General features: G+C 46.7%; 1 protein-coding gene across 1 annotated transcript; it reads right to left on the bottom strand.

The window, feature by feature from the left end:
• Positions 1-1,007: 1,007 nt before the first annotated feature.
• Positions 1,008-6,094, bottom strand: EMC6 (ER membrane protein complex subunit 6). Its single transcript, XM_082247274.1, has 2 exons — positions 5,941-6,094; positions 1,008-1,674 (listed from the first exon to the last, which is right to left on the bottom strand). Exon 2 carries the CDS (start codon positions 1,643-1,645, stop codon positions 1,313-1,315), a length of 333 nt encoding a protein of 110 aa, XP_082103400.1. The 5' UTR covers positions 1,646-1,674; positions 5,941-6,094; the 3' UTR covers positions 1,008-1,312.
• Between the last annotated feature and the right edge of the window lie 13,294 nt (positions 6,095-19,388).

Raw genomic sequence — 19,388 nt, 5'->3', positions numbered from 1 at the left:
GCTGGACTCCAGGACAGGTAAGTGTCCTAATATTGAAAGTCTATGTGTAGCTGCTGACTTTTAATTTTTGGAGGGGGAGAGGGGAGGCTGGAACACCGCTTTTAATTTGCATAATTCCTCCTAAGAGTCAGCCCACTGCTTGCATCAGGGCTGAGGGCTCTTTTGTGATGATGTTTTTAGGATGCCATATACAGCACCCAGCCTGTCCCTCCCACCAGCCAGGATCAGTCTGCATTGCATAGAGAAGGACAAGTACCCAGTAATTATATAACTGGGTCTAAACCAAGGTCTGTAATGAAAACATAAAAGTTTAATAAGGCAAGGGGAGGGATGGAGTAGGGAAAGCTTTAACTCCTTCAGAACCACGCTATTGCCAAAAAAAAGTCAGCTACAACGCGCCAGTCTTGTTCTGGTAGGGCGTCCATGGACATCCTCTCAGGACCACGCCCCCTAGGATGCACATCCGGCATGTTCTGTGATCGCTTCAGACACAGCTGATCACAGATCATGGTAAAAGGCCCATCAGAGCAGCCATTTACCATGTGATCAGCTGTGTCCAATTACAGCTGATCACATGTAAACACTTGCCGATTATCGACATTCCCTTTCTCACAAACTATCACATGTACACAGATAGTCAGGACCTATCAGTGCCCAACAGTGAAAGCGAAAAATTACTTATTTGCAAAATTTTATACACAAACTAAAAAAAAAAAAAAAAGCCCAGTGGTGATTAAATACCACCAATAGAAAGCTCTGTCTCAAAAAGTGATAAAAATGTAATTTGGGTACAGTGTTGCATGACAGCGCAATTGTCAAAGTACTAAAAGCTAAAACATTGGCCTGATAGTAACCACCCCCTGTATAAAAAGGGACAACAGGCATTTTTGTAGGTTTACGGAAAGCTTTAGCAGCCGTTTCATCCTTATAAATGTCACAGAAGGATTTTTTGCCATATACATAGAGTAAAAAGGATACAAAGAATGTCAGACAACTCACATAAATAGCAGCAGATCTCTTTTACTGAGCAATGAGGACAATGGCAATGAAGAAAGAATAAAAGTCTGTGTGCTGATAAACATAAACTACTGCATGTTTTATAGGACTTTCATTTATAATATTCTTGTGAATCATTTCCACTTTAACAAAATACAAGGGATATAGAAGGGTTTAATTAAGGAAAACATTGTTTTTAAGTTACTATTAACCAAGCAATAACTTTAATTTAAAAACTAAACCTGACTAGCTGATGAACCATTGGGTGGGAGTCCATGATTTCCATTAAAAAGAGTGTTTGTGGAAGGCAGTATTCTCAGTATACATGCACCATGCCATACAGGAAGGTCCAGAACAGGACATAGGTAAACAAACCGCCAATAAGCCCACCACTGAACAGCGGCCTCCGCGATTTGAAATATTTATTCCATCGTCGTCCGGACTTTAATACCAAGAGCAAGGAGAGGAGGAACGAGGCAAGGAAATAAAAGATGAAGCCGTACAAGGCCGTCAATCCAAGGATCCCAGCTGTGGCCCCAGAAAGGGCCGAGACAGATGTCCTGCAGTAATCAAGGACAGCGGCGTTCCCTCGAACTGCAGATTCACTGATGAACTGTGGTCCTTCTCTCTTCATTACTACTGCAGCCATCGCTGCAAGTATATGGCTTCCTAGAACAGCTACAGGACAGAAAAGAATAATCAGGTAAAGGCTAAATATTCACTCTGAGAATAACTGAGCAAAGCAAAACATTCTGATACACAGGAAATATTTGTCACCTATCAGAATTCATCTTTAAAACGTCAATTCCACATGGAAAAAAAATAAAATACCCAGGAATGGGCCCCTTCCACACTGCAAGGGTTAAATGCTCATTAGCTCTAGGGCTTGGGTGTCCAACCTGCAGCCCTCCAACTGTTGCAGAACTACAAGCCCCATCATGCCTCTGCCACTGGGAGTCATGTTTGCAACTGTCAGCCTTGCAACACCTCATAAGACCTGAAGTTCCGCAACAGCTGGAGGGCCACACGTTGGACACCCATGCTCTAGGGCAGTGTTTCTCAACTCCGGTCCTCAGGGCACACTAACAGGCCAGGTTTGCAAGAAAAATGAAATAAATGATATAATTTGCTGCTCAGTAATTGCAGTATTCTAGTCTGCATCTCCCCAAGGTAATACTTAAAATCTGGCCTGTTAGTGTGCCCCGAGGACCGGAGTTGAGAAACACTGCTCTAGGGGGAAGAGGGAGAGGTTGTTATACTTATTTTTCTCACTCCAGAAGGCTCTGGCACTCTCCTCTCATCCCCGACACTCTGGGTTGTGGACAGTCCCTTAGATTGTAGTTTTATTGGCCCTGCGTTGTACTTGATGACATCAGTGTGCAATGGCCACCCACAACAGAGGCTTCAGATGACCAGTCATAGGATGGATGGAGTCTAAGGAAGTATTATATGTTATTACTCTACCTCTAGACTAAAAGGGCATTAACCTTTTGCAGTTTGTGCTGGGTTGGGCACTACAAGGGTATTTTTTTTTTTTCTTGGCCTGGAGTTTGACTTTAAATCCAAAGTACAGGTAAAAAGAATACATATATCTCTATCAGGACAAGGGGCAGTACTTCCATTTAACGAGAGGTGTCCTTTGTGATGGCTGTCCTAGTTGAAGTAAGAAGGTTAGGGCCCTATGTGTACAGGGACGTCTGGCCCAAACGCAAGGATTCTTGGTCCAAGGAATACATCCCTGAACACATACGGCCCAAGACACAAGTTCCTCTCAGTACAGCATCTGCTGCATACTTCAGCCTCTCATAGACTTTGACAAGCTGCTGGCAGTGGGGCTGAATGCTGTCTCCTGGGCAGTGGGGGCTAGGGCGGATGAGGTGAGCTGACCAACCATGCTGCTCAACAACCACAGAACCGAGTGTTACATGCACTTGGTCACCTAAAGCAGTTTTTTTTCAACCAATGTGCACCTCAGGGTGCCTTCTAGGATCTTTAGGGGTGCCTTGGCAAAAAGCAAAAACATTGCCTCAAATTGCCCAAAATTGTCAATAAGCTGGCAGGTAAATCTCACCTGCATTTTTCTGTTACACAAAGCATTGTGTTTTCTTTTGAGCACCGTGCAAGCCAGCTGCTGAGATTCTAATAATTGACATTGAGAACCTGAGGATGTCCTTGTTTGCCCTTCTCTGCCTGTTAGCTAAATGAGGGAGGGAAACTGAGGGAGAGGAGAAACACTGGAATACTAGTCAGTACCAGTGTGCAAAGGTGTATAAAATAAATCTGCATGGATGGCAAAACTGTATATCCCTCATGGCAGTAAGGCTAGCAGAGAAATGGGTAGAAAGGGTGTAGGGTGTTAGTTCATCATTTCATTCTTTTTTATTTATTTATTTTTTAAAGACGAACTAACCTTTTAAAGTGGAGTTCCACCCTAAAATTATACTTACCTCCATCTTCTTGCTCCGGGTCACCTGAAAAACAAATGGATAATCGCAATTTCCTTTTTTTACTTACCTTGTTTAGAAGAAAATATACTTACCTTACTTCCTCTTCCTCCCCTCGGCGGCCACGGCGATTCATCACTTCCTGGCTTGCAATGATTCCTGGGAGCTGAACGTCATAGCTCCCAGGAATCAATGCGCCTGCACCGGCCCGTCAGTTCCGGTGCAGGCGCCGTCATACCTTGCTAAACAGCTTCTGGGCATGCCCAGAAGCTGTGCAGGGATGAGGATGCGGCACCGGAAGAGGACACAGAAGAGGATCGCGCTGGCTTCAGCTGCCCACACCTGAGATGGCAGCGCTGGAGAATACATTTTCAAGGTAAGTATTTCTTCTAAAAAGGTAAGTGCAACCCGGGACAGATCAGAGGCTATCCATTGTGAAATGCAGGAATGCACTAGCCCTGACTGTCCTGGGGGTATTTTTATTAAAAAAAAATTCCCAGGGTGGAACTCCACTTTAAGTACCAGCTTTAATTTGGGAGTACACTGAAAAGTCAGGCAATGCTGATGAGGCTGCCCTGATAAGTGGCACTTATGGGCACTGATAGGCACAGATGAAGTGGCACTGATAGAAGGCACTCCCCGTCCACTCAGTAGCAGTAAGGAAAGGGTGACCGATCAAGCCCAGCTATCAACCTGGGAAGATGATGTCGGAGGTGGGCGGGCGGACGGGCTGGCAGTGAGAGCAAGCCGCGCTCATCACAGCACTGTCCACCAGAGGGCGCCGGTTTGCACAATAAAGTGTGTATCTCGCTCCATCCAGCAGGCCACAAAGCCGTGGCCTCAATTATTGGCCAGCATGACGCTAGTCCACGCAACCGCGGGTGGGACACATGTGAGAATACCGACCACTGCTGCTATGTAACCCAGGCGCCAGGACGCAATTTCCAGTCACCATAGCGACCTGGGTTTTGTTGAGCCCTGACCTATGGGCGGCTCCGGTGTGCTGCATTTCATTGATTAGTGAACTGTTGATCACATACTTTTTTATTTTCACTCCTTTGCAGTGATAATGTAATACTCTTCTATTTTGCCTTTGCTGATTCCTCCTTTTATCCTTCATCAGCTTACTAATGAAATGTTTAAATAAAACCTATTTAAATGACATGTTGTTTCAGACCCTGTGACCTCACCAGTGGATCTGGGCATACTCTACTATACAATACAGGCTGAAGGGAAGAGCATGTAGGGTGGTGTACATAGCTTCCTAAATACATGACAGCACCCCGCCTCCGTACTCTTCCCAAGAGCTTTCATCCTCAACAAGAGGGCTGGCCTTTGGGAGGAGTTTAGCATATATTAAAATGCCTTGATAGGTGGATGTCGGTCTGGAGGAGTGGGAGTCCCTAGGCAGATTGTATTTACATGCAGACCACCCAAGGTAACTTTCACACGATCGTGAGCCTCCATGATTGGAAAAACTAAAACGGCACAGGAAAACTGTCAGGAGCGGCATGTGCCATGTTCAAGTGATATTAAAGTCTTGTTTTTTTGTTTAAAAGTAATAAACATGTTATACTTACCAGTTCTGTGCAGTTGGTTTTGCACAGAGCAGCCCGGATCCTCCTCTTCTCGGGTCCCAGCTGACTCTCCTGGCCCCTCCCTCCTGCCAAGTTATCCCACAGCAAGCTACGGGGGCCCCCTGAGCAGGCTCACTCCCGAGCCACTGATTTGAGTGTCCATTCATACAAGGAGTCACAGCTCAGCCAGTCCCCTCTCTCCTCTCTGGCTGACTGACTTTGATTGACAGCAGCGGGAGCCAATGGCGCCCAGTGCTGTCTCAGCCAATGGGGAGGGAGAGGCCACAGTCAGCTGAGGCTCTCACGCACATTGCTGGAGGAAGTATTGGGGGGGAAGAATGCATTATGGTAAACAACCTTCTGCCTTTAGGACCGCTTTAAAGGCTAAGTTCACCTTCAAAATAGGTTACATATTCCATCTCCTGCACCCTCCGCCACCAGGGGGGGGGGGGATCTTCTCCCCGCATCCGTTGTCGAAATTTAAAAAAACAGTACGGCTGTCCGGGCCCCCCCACACAGAGGATTCATTCATCTATTCATAGATTCATTCATAGTCTCATCCAATGAGAGTCCTGTACAACATCAGAGCCAATCACAGCAGTGTATGGGGTGTCACATGGCTGCCTGCCATATGTTCCATAGTACAATGATTATTGATGACCCCCTGTGTGTGACATGTCATGTACATGGAGTATGGATTGTACTGCATGTCATCAGATCAGGCCCAGTGGATTCCCACCATCCACACACTATGAGAACCCCCCATGGCAGTGCAATGTACAGGAAGGTATGGGGGAGGGTAATCATTCAGCACTGACAATGGCAGGGTCGGGTGTTCAGTCCCTGGCACTGTACCCTCCTCCCCCTTGTGCTGTACTGGGAGTGACAGGTGACCCCCTCCAACACCCGCACAACCCGCTCACCTCTGTGAAGGACTCTTCCCCGCTGACAACCCGGCAGCCTCAATCCTTCTCCTATCCCGAGACCGCTAGCCGGATCCTACAGGGAGACCGCCGCCATCTTTACTGCAGGCAGGAAGTGACCTTTCACCCTTATCAGTAAGCCCGGAAGAGAACCATGTTCCATGCTATGCAGGAGGAGGAGGCGGCCATCTTAGTTGGGGCAGCGTCTACTACGTCATGTGACATGTGGGCGTGCCAGGGAAGGAGTAGTCTGAGTGCATGTTAATACTGGTGTGACCTGTACTGGGATCAGATTCTGTACCGTTATTATTCAGTTTAGAAGTTCCACTTCCTAAATTGTAAAGCTGATAAAACGTTTGTGTTGTGCTGTGGCTTCATCTGGTGGCTGCTAGTGTGGACACGGTGCGTGAAATGATCGTTGTATAAACGTTTATGCTGTGTAAAGGTCACATGCATAGTGCCAAAATGATTGTATATAGCCCCACCCAATCCGTGCATTTATGTATCTCTCTGGGTGGGGGGTTGGGGGCTTTAACGTTTTTTATTTGTCACTTTTATTTTACCTAACTTTATTAGCATGTTGCTGAGTGACAACAGATCCCCATTACATAGTTGCCAACATTTAAAAAAAATTTCCAGGGACACTTTGCAGCACAGCTATCAATTACCACACCCACTTCCCTGAAGCTCCACCCACTCTGCATAATTAAACTTCCCTACTTATCAGATTATAGAGTCTACTCAATATAGAGAGAATTACAGGAAACTAAAAAGGGAATTTCAAACTTAAGGTCACAGTAGCAGAGTTGGAATAAATCTCCCATTCAGCTGCACTACTTCTGCGTAACTTTTTATGGGCAGCCCGATTAACAGGCGCTTCCAGGGACAATATAAATTACCTGGGACAGGCTTCTATTTCCAGGGACTGTCCCAGGAAAAAAGGGACAGTTGGCAGGTATGCCATTAAGGAGATATCAGAGATCTATTAGACCCTTAAAGTGGAGTTCCACCCTAATTTTATACTTACCTCCATCTTCTCGCTCCGGGTCACCTGAAAAAGAAATGGATAATCGCATTATTTTTTTTTTTTTTACTTACCTCGTAGCGAAGAAAATATACTTACCTTACTTCCTTCTTCCTCCTTCCTCGGCCGCGGCCCGTCGTCACTTCCTGGCTCTGCAATGATTCCTGGAAGCTGAACGTCATCGCTCCCAGGAACCATTGCGCCTGCACCGGCCCCGACGTCAGTTCCGGGGCGCGCGCGTCATCCCCTTCTAAACAGCTTCTGGGCATGCCCAGAAGCTGTGGAGGGATGACGCGCGCGCACCGGAAGTGACGTCGGGGCCGGCGCAGGGCATTGTGGGATCGAAGAAGGCGGAAGAGCACCCCGAAGAGGATCTCGCTGGCTTCAAGCTGCCCACATCTGAGATGGCAGCGCTGGACAAGACGTTTTCAAGGTAAGTATTTGTCCAAACAGGTAACTGCAACCCGGGACAGATCAGGGGCTAGCCATTGTGGAATGCACTAGCCCTGACTGTCCCGGGGGTATTTAAAAAAAAAAAAAAAATCCAAGGGTGGAACTCCGCTTTAATGTCACCTATGGACTCCAAAAAAAAGCTAAGCAAGCACAGATCACATTTGATCAGCTTCCTCCCTACCCAATACAGCCGGGGAATGGCAGCTCGGAACCCAGAAGTAATATAATATACACTCAATGCCTACTTTATTAGGTAAAACTTGCTAGTACTGGGTTGGACCCCCCTTTGCCTTCAGAACTGCCCTTAAAGCGGAGTTCCGGGCACAAAAACGATATTTTTTTTTTTGTGCCCCTCCGCTAGGAATGCCTCACCTGAAAAGGAATTGGATAGTTATTTTTTTTTTGTTTTTGTTTACTTACCTTGCAATTGAAGATCGAAGATACTCACCTCAGAGTACTTCCTCCCTCGGAGCCGCGGCTCACCCCGTCACTTCCTGCCTCGCTATGATTCCTGGGAGCTGAACGTCACAGCTCCCAGGAATCAATGCGACGGCACCGGCCCCGCTCGTCATTTCCGGGCGACGCCGCATTCCCCTGCTAAACAGCTTTTGGGCATGCCCAGAAGCTGTGGAGGAATGCGGTGCCGCACCGGAAGTGACGAGAGGGGCCGGTGCAGGCGCATTCTGGGACAAGAAGACGCGGAAGAAGACACAGAAGAGGACCGCGCCGGCTTCAGCTGCCCACAAGAGAGATGGAAACGCTGTGGAAGAAATTTTATAAGTAAGTATTTCTTCTTGCAGGTAAGTGCGAACCGGGACAGATCAGAGGCTAGCCATTGTGGAATGTGCTAGCCCTGACTGTCCCAGGGGTATGTTTAGTAAAAAATGACTCCTGTGCCCGGAACTCCGCTTTAAGTGATTGTAAAGTCTATTTTTTTTTTTTTTAAACAAACCTACAGTGGTTTTGCACACAGCAGGCCAGGTCCTCCTCTTCTAAGGTCCCTTTTCGGCTCTCCTGGCCCCTCCCTCCTATTGAGTGCCCCCTCACTGCAAGCAGCTTGCTATGGCGGCATCTGAGCCGAGTCACAGCTCCCTGTGTCAATTCAGACACGGGCCTGCCCCCCTCTCTTCTGATTGGCTGAATTATTTTGATTGCCAGCAATGGGAGCCAATCACGCTGCACTGCTGTCTTAACCAATGAGGAGGGGAATCCCAGGCAGCTAAGACACTCCTGCAATATCGCTGGATAAAGACGGGCTCAGGTAAGTATTAGGGGGGTTGAGGGGGGCTTACATGACATAGTAATAAATCGCCACTGACCCACCCTGTCACTCCTGATTGCAGGTGACAGTGGCACGCTGCATCTGGTAGCAGACAATGGGGAACCCCTGACAGGGAAAGGTGGAACCCCTGATGGAATAAGCCTGAGTCACCGTCTGCTGATCCATCTGGAGATGGTAGCCAAAGAGGCGGCCAGCCCTTTTCTTGGTCCGTTTGTAACCACAAAAAGGGAGTCTGACCTCCGAAAAGGACTCAGTAGCTGCCCGATACACCTGAATCGCACGAACCACATCCAAGGTATGCAAAGCAAATTCTTTGGGATGAGCCGCCATGGGACACGAGGAAGGAAACACAATGTCCTCATTCAAATGGAATTTAGAGATAACTTTGGGCAGAAATGATGGACAGGGACAAAGATCCACTTTATCCCTATCGACCACTAAATAGGGACTGCGACAGGATAATGCCGCCAATTCCGATATCCTGCGGGCCGAGGTAATAGCCACCAAGAATGTCACCTTCTGGGATAACGTAGGCAAGGGAATCTCCCAAATAGTCTCAAATGGAGGTTTCTGGAGAACTGGAAGTACTAAATTTAAATCCCAAGGCGGCAAAAGAGACCATACAGGTGGAGTCACATGTCAAACCCCCTGAATGAAGGTATTAACTAAAGAGTGCATGGCTAGGGGTCGCTGAAAGAAGATTGCCAGGGCAGACAGCTGGCCATTGATTGTACTCAAGGCCAACTTCTGATAAATGCCCTGTTGAAGAAAGGTTAAGATCCGAGCCACAGAAAATTATCAAGGATGAGCGCCAATCGACACACTAAGAAATGTGCGCTGTCCACAAACTATGGTATATCTTGCTGGAAGACGACTTCCTCACCTTCACCATAGTAGGGATCACTGATCCAGACAGACCTCAATCCCTCAGTACCTGGCTTTCAATAGCTAAACCATTAAAACCAGTGACTGTAAAGCAGGATTGTAGATCAGCCCTTGGGACAACTGATCTTCTCTGAGAGGAAGCCCCAAGGGACGTTTATGGCCACCAGACTGATTGGAAGATCCTCGCCCTTGATTCCTCACAGGAATTGCAGAAGAAGCCTGAGCTGAGGACGATACTGGTCTTACCATGGCCCGTGGACGCCTGCGGCGTCTGCTAGAGGAACCCATGATCTCTCCACGAACCTCGGTATTCTCCTGTGGAGCTGAACCTGCTAAAGAAGCTGCATGTAGGATTGTGCAAACAGAACTGCCTTGAAGGTGGATACCACCAGACTCAGAACCTGTATGCAAAATGGGAGAGAGAACTATCAGTGTGACAGCAGGCGGTAAATCGCAGCCTGTGGTTCCTGAAGTTTGTCCAGAGGAGGACCACCCTGGTCAGAATTAGAATCATACCTAGGTAAATCAATTCCCTGGACAAGGATAGGGGGGACCTTAGGTAAATCAGGTATCACCTGAACCTTTGCAGGAATTAAATCCGCACAAGGAGACTCAGGACCTGAAAAGGACAAGCTTTGTCCTTCTTTCTGGGTACCCCCAAAGAATCATTTCGTGGATCCCCTTGACGCTCATGAAGGAGGTCCACGAGGCTGGAAACCAGCGAAGCTGTCCCCCACCCCAATAATGGGTCAGGGAAGACCTTCATGCTGAAGGGGTCTTGTCTGCAGCTCCGGAGAAGCTAGCTCTAGGCTTACCAGGCCTAGGATGCTTGGAACCACCCGGGGAAGATTTGAAAGATCTATTTCCCTTATTCTCTGTCCCAGAAATATATACATCCCTCTCTCTGCTATAGGCCTCCAGTTTTTATGCCTAGTCAGGAGTAAGGACCTAGCTCCCTGCCAGGATCTGTGGTTCTGGCAATTTTTATTTCCTTTTAAATTGATTTTCTTTCTCCTGGTTTTTTTCATGTGAGATCTACATTCAACTGCCAGGCTGGGCTATGGGGTGTATTGTTCAGGTTGGGCTCCAGTTGTTTTGTTGTTGAGCTCCTGTGACCTGGTTGGCTTTTTGTGTTTAGCCTTGGGATTTTTTGTCCCACCCCTGTCATTTTTTCAGGACCGGATCGGATGCTCCATGCAGCCCTATGGAGCAGTGGATGTCAGCTGTGACATGTCCACTGACACCCGCTGCTATCCGATCAGATCCTGTCCGTGAAATCCAGACTAATGGAAACCCTATTTTCCATCCGTCTGGAGGTTCGGATCGGATAAGATCGGTAAAAACGGGCAGCCGGTCCGTTATCATCAGATCTCCCATAGAGGAGAGCGGGGCTCTGACAGCTCCGTCTCTGCACACAGAGCAGAGACGGAGCTGTCATCCGCCTGCCGGATCGATCCCCGCTGAGCAAAGCGGACTCCGTCGGGCGCACCGCTCGTGTGAAAGGAGCCTTAGTGCTAATGAGCAAAATCCATATAGATATAAATCAAGTCTATTTTGCAAAGAAATATGTGACAGATCAAGGGTTTTAATGATGTTGTGTCCAACTGATATAAATCACGCCTGTACTGCAAATTTGCAACTCAATGTATATGTAATCCACCATAGTACCAGCAGTACCCGCCAGCAGTACCCGCCAGAAATGCCAGTCAGCAGTACCCACCAGTCATACCAGTCAGCAGTAGCCACCACCAGTACCAGCCAGCAGTACCCGCCAGCAGTACCCACGAGCAGTACAAGCCAGCAGTACCCACTAGCAGTACCCACCAGCAGTACCCGCCAGTAGTACCAGCCATCAGTACCCACCAGCAGTACCAGCCCTGGAAGACAGCCAGTTAGCAGCCACCAGCCATACCCGCCTGGGGGACAGCAGCAGCCAGTGATACCTGCAGGAAACCAATTCGATCCACTTAAACAAACAGAAGGGGATCAGTCCCCTTCTGTCTGGGCAGATCAGATTGGAGGGCACATAGAGTAGAGCGGGCTGTGTCTGCTCTGCATATGCTGACACGGACCTGTCATTTGATCTGCCCACTATGCTCATTGTGGCCCGCGACCGGCTACCAAGTCCCGGCCCTCGCTCCTCAAGAGGTATATATACACGAACACACATTTTTTTATTTTTGAGGTTAGGGGTGGTAATCTTGGGTGAGTTCCCACACTTTTTTTCCCAGGACTTGACCCCTGGGGGATAGCCTATGTAAAGGTAAGCCAATGAGGAGGGAGTTGCAATAGTCGAGGTGAGAGATGACCAGGGAGTGGATTAGGAGCTTTGTGGTGTCATTGGTTAAAAAGGGGCATATTTTGAAGATGTTGCGGAGCTGGAGGCGGCAAGCTTTGGAAAGTGACTGGATGTAGGGCTGAAAGGAGAGTTTAGAGTCCAGGATAACATCTAGCTCCCTGGCATGACAGGTTGATGGTTGTGTCATCTATCTTGACAGAGAAGTCAGGGGAAGGGGGCACGCGTTGAAGGAAATATTATGAGTTAGGTTTTGGACAGGTTGAGTTTGAGGAAGTGATGTGACATCTGGACTGATATGTCTGTTAGTACATTAGTGATGCGTGAGGAGACTGAAGGAGTGAGCTGAGTGGTAGAGAGATAGATTTGGGTGATGATATGGAAAGCCATAGGAGGTTATCAGCTGACCCAGAGAGGAGGTGTAGATGGAGAATAGGAGAGGTCCAAGAACATTGGGGGACCCCGATGGAGAAAGGAAGAGGAGAGGTGGAAGTAGAATTGTAAGTGACACTAAAGGTGTCAAAGAGATGGGGTGTGGGTTGTTAAGATCGGTGGGGTCTAAGAAAGACTTTTTAACTATAGGGATGACTAGTGCATGTTTTAGAGAGTTGGGGAAGATGTCAGAAGAGAGGGAGAGATGGAAGATGTGGGTTGGAGAGTGTAGAATACAGCCAGAGGGTGACCGCAGTACTCGAGAGGGAACTGGGTCCAGGGGACAGGTGGCTAGGTGGGTATTAGAAATAAGTTTAGCAACCTCATCTATAGTATCAGGGATGAATAACGGGGGCTCTTGATTGTACCTGTGGACATGGGGTGTTAAAGTGGTAGTATACCGCTTTTTTCTACTTTTAACTACAGGTAAGCCTATAATAAGGTTTACCTGTAGGTACAATTAATATCTCCTAAACCGGCACGGTTTAGGAGATATTTGCACTGCATGCAGCCGCTCACGCGAGCGGCGCATGCGCTCTGAAGGTCCGGCGGACCTTCAGCTTTCCTTGCCGGGAGCTTGCCGGAAAATTACTACATGCGCGGGAGTGACGTCAACGCAGCTTTTTTTTTCAGCTTTCCTTGCCGGGAGCTTGCCGGAAAATGACTCCTGCACGCATGCACGGGAGTGACGTCATCGCGGCTCCGGCCAATCACAGCGCCGGAGCCGCCCGAACCCAGAAGAGACGCAGAGGGATCATATCAGCTCCCACAGAGGTGTCCGGGAGTCCGTGTCGGGGCTTCGTTCTAAGGTAAGTAATTCATAATGAGCTAGTATGCGATGCATACTAGCTCATTATGCCTTTGTCTTGCATGTTTTTTTTTTTTTCAGCTTTCCTTGCCGGGAGCTTGTCGGAAAATGACTCCTGCACGCATGCGCGGGAGTGACGTCATCGCGGCTCCGGCCAATCACAGCGCCGGAGCCGCCGAACCCGGAAGAGATGCCGAGGGATCAGGTCAGCTCCCACATCGGTGTCCGGGGGTCCGTGTCGGGGCTTCGTTCTAATATAAGTAATTCATAATGAGCTAGTATGCGATGCATACTAGCTCATTATGCCTTTGTCTTGCAGGGTTTTTTTTTTTTTTTTTTTTAGGTTTACAACCGCTTTAAGTAGGAAAGATACCTGTAGAGTGGAGGTTTCATCACAAATTGTATCAATCTTAAAGTGGTTGGCGATCTCCTGGGCAGTGAGTAAGTTGGTAGGTGGAGGAAGTAAAAGACGAAGTAGACAAGAGTTAAAGGTAGAGAAGAGTTGATGGGGACTGGGTGAGAAGGTGTTAATCAGGGTGATAAAATACAGTAGGTCTGCCTGACAGGGTGGAGGCAAAAGTTGTATTTTCGGAGGGCAGATTTATACTGGTTGAAGTCCTTGTAAAACGTAGTCTTACTCCACAGACTCAAGAGTGCGGCTACGTTTTTTTGAGACTTCTAAAGTCATCTGTTTGCAGGCTTGTAGGGGCCGGGCCTGATTCTGTGTGTAGTGAGGGGGGGGGGGGGGTGCGAGCTCTTCCAGAGTGGAGGACATGGATCTATTGTAGACAGAAGTGGTTAGATTGGGGCAGGATGGTAAATATTTCTTATGGGTACATTGTTGCATGGCCACTGGAGTGTCGATACTTATAGCTAATAATGTCCCTTGGATTTATCAAGAAAGTGTAAGTGACATTACCGGGAGATTTCTATTCTTAAACAGGGCCGGCGCTCCCGCTAGGCAAACTAGGCAGCGGCCTAGGGCGCACTGCCTCCTAGGGGCGCACTGCCGCTGACTCAGATTGTGTCACTTACTCTTCAGTGACCCATTGCACCATCTTGAATGAATGGATCATCATCATCCGGACCGCATCTGATCTGTATTTGTATTGTAAATGTATTGTCTCCCTCTAATATTGTAAAGCGCTACGTAAACCGCTGGCACTATAGAAATCCTGAATAATAATAATAATAATAGTTTAAAAAAAAAAACAATAAAAATGACATAAACCTTTCCAGTAGGTAGTAAACGCAATAACTTTTGAGCAAACCCTATCAAAATATGCTTATTGCAATATTTTTCAGCAAAAATATGTAGCGGAAAACAAATTGTCCTAAAATATAAAAATTTTTTGATTTTTACATTTTTTTTTGGGGGGGGGGGGGGGGGGGGGATTTCATATAAAAAAAAATGTGAAAAATATTGTTATTTTTTCAAAATTGTCGCTCTTTTTTTGTTGATAGCGCAAAAAGTAAAAATTGCACAGGTGATCAAATACCACCAAAAGAAAGCTCTGTTTGTGGGAAAAATAGGACGTCAATTTCAGTTGGGTACAGTGTCGCACGACCGCGCAATTGTCCGTTAAAGTCCCCACCCCATTAGATTGTAAGCTCTTCTGAGCAGGACCCTCTTAATCCTTCTTGTATTTTACTGTATTGTAAATGTATTGTCTCCCTCTAATATTGTAAAGCGCTACGTAAACCGCTGGCACTATAGAAATCCTGAATAATAATAATAGTTAAAAAAAAAAAAACAATAAAAATGACATAAATCTTTCCCGTAGTTAGTAAACGCAATAACTTTTGCGCAAACCCTATCAAAATATGCTTATTGCGATATTTTTCACCAAAAATATGTAGCGGAAAACAAATTGGCCTAAAATGTTAAAAAAATTTGATTTTTACATTTTTTCAAAATTGTCGCTCTTTTTTTGTTTATAGCGCAAAAAGTAAAAATCGCATGACCGCGCAATTGTCCGTTAAAGTCACGCAGTGCCGAATCGCAAAATAGGCCCTGGTCTTTGAGCAGCCAAATCCTCCGGGCTTAAGTGGTTAATTTAATTAAAAAAAAAAATATGTATATTTTTATTAAAATACCAAAGAAAGAACAAAAATGACAATTTATTTAATTAACCACTTACCGCAAAGGGACGCAAACTTTGCGGTAGTATACCGGGATGATGCCTCTAGCTAGAGACACCATCCCGGTACCGTGGTTTAGAGCCGACGGTTGGCTTTCCGTCGGTAATGACCGATGCGGCTCGGGAGCCGCTCGATCGTTACCCAGGTGAGCGGGAGGGGACGGCCCCCCTCCCGCCGCCTTCCGTGACTTTGTTCGGGGCTCCCGTCCCACCAGGAGCCCCGAGCACCCAGCCGGCACGTCCGCCGGCTGGATGGAGTCCCGATCAAAGCCGGAAACGGCTTCGATCGGGTCTCCGATGACATAACCCGGAGGCGGCGTCCATGACGTAACTTCCGGGTTAGTGTGCTGCAAAAGGCGGCAAATTTAAAAAACGGCTGTATGCAAAAACGCAGTTTTCGGCGTTTTGCATACAGGGAAGTGTAATGGAGGGGTCTAGGGTCTTTTAGACCCTCGATCCCTCCATAAAGAGTACCTGTCACTGCATATTGGTGTCACAAGGGATGTTTACATTGCTTGTGACAACAATAAAAGTGATCAGATTTTTTTTTTTTTTTAAACTGTAATAAAGTTAAAAAAAAATAAATAAATAAATGGGAAAAGAAAAAAAAATTTAGCCGCCCCCCGTCACCGTTAGCTTGCGCACAAAAATAAAAACGTATACGGAAGTCGAGCCGCGAATGAAATCCCTGTTCAAACCACACATGTGAGGCATCGCCGCGATTGCCAAAGCGTGAGCAATAATTTAAAAAATAGAGCTACACTTTAACTCTAAACTGGTAACCGTTAAAAAAATTTAAAGCGTCACCTATTGAGATCTCTATTGACCGTAGTTTGTCGCCATCCCACGGGGGGGGGCGCAATTTTAAACCGTAACATGTTGGGTATCTATTTACTCGGCGTGACATCATCTTTCTATACAAAAAAAATGGGCTAACTTTACTGTTTAGTATTTTTTAAATGCAGTGAAATGTGATTTGTCAAAATTTTTCCAAAAAAATGTTGTTTTAGAGAACACTGCGCAAGTACCGCGTGACAAAAAATATTGCACTGACCGACATTTTATTCTCCAGAGTCTTTGCTAAAAAATATATATATAATGTTTGGGGGTTCTAAGTAGTTTTCTAGGAAAAAAAAAATGGTTTTAACTTGTGAACAAAAATGTCCGAAATGGGTCTGGGGCTTAAGTGGTGAAAATGATCATAGCTAAGTACAATGCCTTTTCAGTTTGCAGATCATGGTTATGAAAGATAGAAGGACGTTTTATACCAGATATAACTGCATTAGTATGCTGGTTCTATGGTAGTGTAACCGCTTGCCATTAGGGGAGCCCCGGGTTCGATTCCTGGCTAATGCAAGTCAATATTTTTTTTTATCAAGTTCCAGATAGCAGTTTGTGGCTGATAACTGTAGAAGAAAAAGCTATCATTGAATCACACACAAATTGAATCACACACAAACAAGCCATGTCTACAGGTAAAGTGTAAATGTGGCAGCAGCTATCATCATAGCTAAGTACAATTTTCTCCAGGAGAGGGAAGGTAAAACTGGAGGAAAGTTGTAAAATTGTTACTATAAAAAAATAATACCATATTCGAAAGAAAATACGGGCAGTACTGCATAAGAAAAGAGGTATTGAAAATATAATAATAATTTTAGAAATAAGGGCGCGGGGGGAGGGGGGAGGGGGGGTTCGACTCTTGGCCTCTTCCGGCTACTCCCCCATTTAGGTAGGCACACAAGTGGCACCCGAAGTGCCGTGTGTATAAAGGATAGAAATCCTTCCCGTGGAAGGGACCAGGAGAGTGGGAAATATCAGTCCAGACTCCTCTGGGAACTAATCCGGGATGGGGGGGGGGGGGGGTTGTGTGGGTTTTTTTTTTCTTTTTCCCAGAGATGGAGGATATAAAACTAATTTCCCTTAATGTGAAAGGATTAAATATTCCTGAGAAGAGGCGGATTTTATTAAATGAATTAAAACGAGTAAAAACTAATGTTGCATTCATCCAAGAAACTCACTTTAAAACAGATAAATTACAATATCTTAACAACAGAGTCTTTCCTTTTGTTTACCATTCAACCAGGGGCGTAACTACAGGGGTTGCAGGGGTTGCAATCGCTACCGGGCCCCATGCTCCAGGGGGCCTATGTAGCTCCCCTGTACACCTGGATAGGAGGGGCGGTGGGGGCAGCATGTAGAGAAATCACTGTCCTCCTTTTTCCTCCTGTAGCTGCAGCAGGAAAATTAGGAGATTGGTTCCTCTGTATGCTGCCCCCGCCACTCCTCCTATCTAGTTCACTTGTGTTCTGCTGTCCGGGGGGCCCTTCATGGTTTCTTGCACGGGGGCCCTGAAGGTTCTAGTTACGCCTCTGCATTCAACCAATTTACAAACTAAGTCACGTGGAGTCATTGGCCGCATCATTCAAAGTGTGAGAGCACTGAAAGCTAAAAATTGGCCTGGGCAGGAAGGGGGTAAAAGTTCCCGGTATTGAAGTGATTAGAGATGAACTCTGGGAAAAAGTAAAATTTCTCTCTTGCAGTAGGGCTGCTCCTGCACTGCAAGAGTTCATTTCTAATTTCTGTCTAGGGGACCGAATAAGACGGTTTTCCCTCTTTCCTGCAGGATCCTCCACGCTGCTAGACAGGTCCCCACAGATTCCTCTCCTCTGCACTCCAGCGGTTGAATGCATCTGACAAGTTCAAGACCGATGCAGAGCCCATAGCCCTCTATTGGATGTTAGAATGCAGAGGGACAGTCCACTGTCAGAATGTGGCGATGTGAAGGATCAGTTAAATAAAACTGCTTTTATTGTCCCCTAGACCAGGAGTCTCCAAACTTTGAAAACAACGTTCTAGTTTATTGTCCTTCAGACTTTAAGGGTTGCTGGACTATGGCCAGTGGGAGTGGAAATTTTCCTGGCATCAGTGGGAGTAAACATCGCCACATTTGGTATTGGGGGGAGGAGTAGTGCCCCATCATTGATATCATTGGGAAGTATAGTGCCCCATCATTGATATGATTGGGAGGTATAGTGCCCCATTATTGGTGTCAGTGGGAGATATAGTGCTTCATTGTTGGTGTCAGTTGGCAGAATAGTGTCTTGTATCAGTGGGAGGTGTAGTGTCCCAAGGGTCGGACAAAGGGCCGCATTCAGCTCAAGGGCCTCAGTTTGGAGAAATCAGTTTTGGCTTGTATCATCCAATCATATCTAGGGACCACTTCTTGCAGGTCTGCTTAGGGTTTCACACAGCATCAGTCAGTCTATGTTCAGTTTAAGGTGGATGGAAATAGCAGAAAAAGTCTCAAAGTACCAACCAAATCGTCCTCTCCGTTCCTCCCAACACTTCGTGCTCTCTAGCTCCTTCGTCACCTCCCCCCATCATCGTCTCCAGGACTTCTCCCGAGCCTCTCCCATCCTTTGAAATTCACTACCCCAATCTATCCAACTATCTCCAACTCTATCCAATTTTAGGAGATCCCTGAGAACCCTTCTCTTCAGAGAAGCCTATCCTGCCCCCACCTAACAACTGTGCTTTTATTTTATCCATCAGCTATTACCTTTTGTATCACTTGACCCCCCTCCTAGATTGTAAGCTCTAATGATCAGGGTCCTCCTGTGTTGTAACTGTACTGTCTGCTCTAACCTTGTAAAGCGCTGTGCAAGGTTGCCAACTTTCAGTAAATTTGCGAAGTTTGTAAAATCCGTAATTTTTGCATCTGTCCACTCCCTGCAATTTTACAATCTATTCGTAATTTTACTGAAAGTTGCCAACCCCGCACAGCATTCACTTTCTACACAGTTCCTGTATTCACTTCTCCAGCCACCATCTGCTCAGGAAGGGGGCGGGGACTGACTATCAGGACACGGTGCCCCATTATTTATAGTTCAGTGGGCGGGGTCGCGGTCCTCTGCCTGTACAGGTAAAGTCTCTGTAAGGGGCGGGCATAGCTCTGAATAATTTATGAGCACATCTGCTGGCGCTGCTTTGTAGGGGCGTGGCTTCTGGCCCTAAATGGAGCGATGGGTGTGGTAGTAATGAGAGGCAGGTCTGTAAAATGGGCGTGGTCTGCTGATCCTAGATTCCTGGAATGTATGTGGTGGGTGGAGTTTCTTGGTAGAGCCCGC

The sequence above is a fragment of the Pelophylax lessonae genome (assembly GCF_965119305.1).
Source record: "Pelophylax lessonae genome assembly, chromosome: 2".
Lineage (NCBI taxonomy): Eukaryota > Metazoa > Chordata > Amphibia > Anura > Ranidae > Pelophylax > Pelophylax lessonae.
The sequence above is the reverse complement of the archived record's forward strand: the minus strand, read 5'-3'. Positions and strand labels throughout refer to the sequence as shown.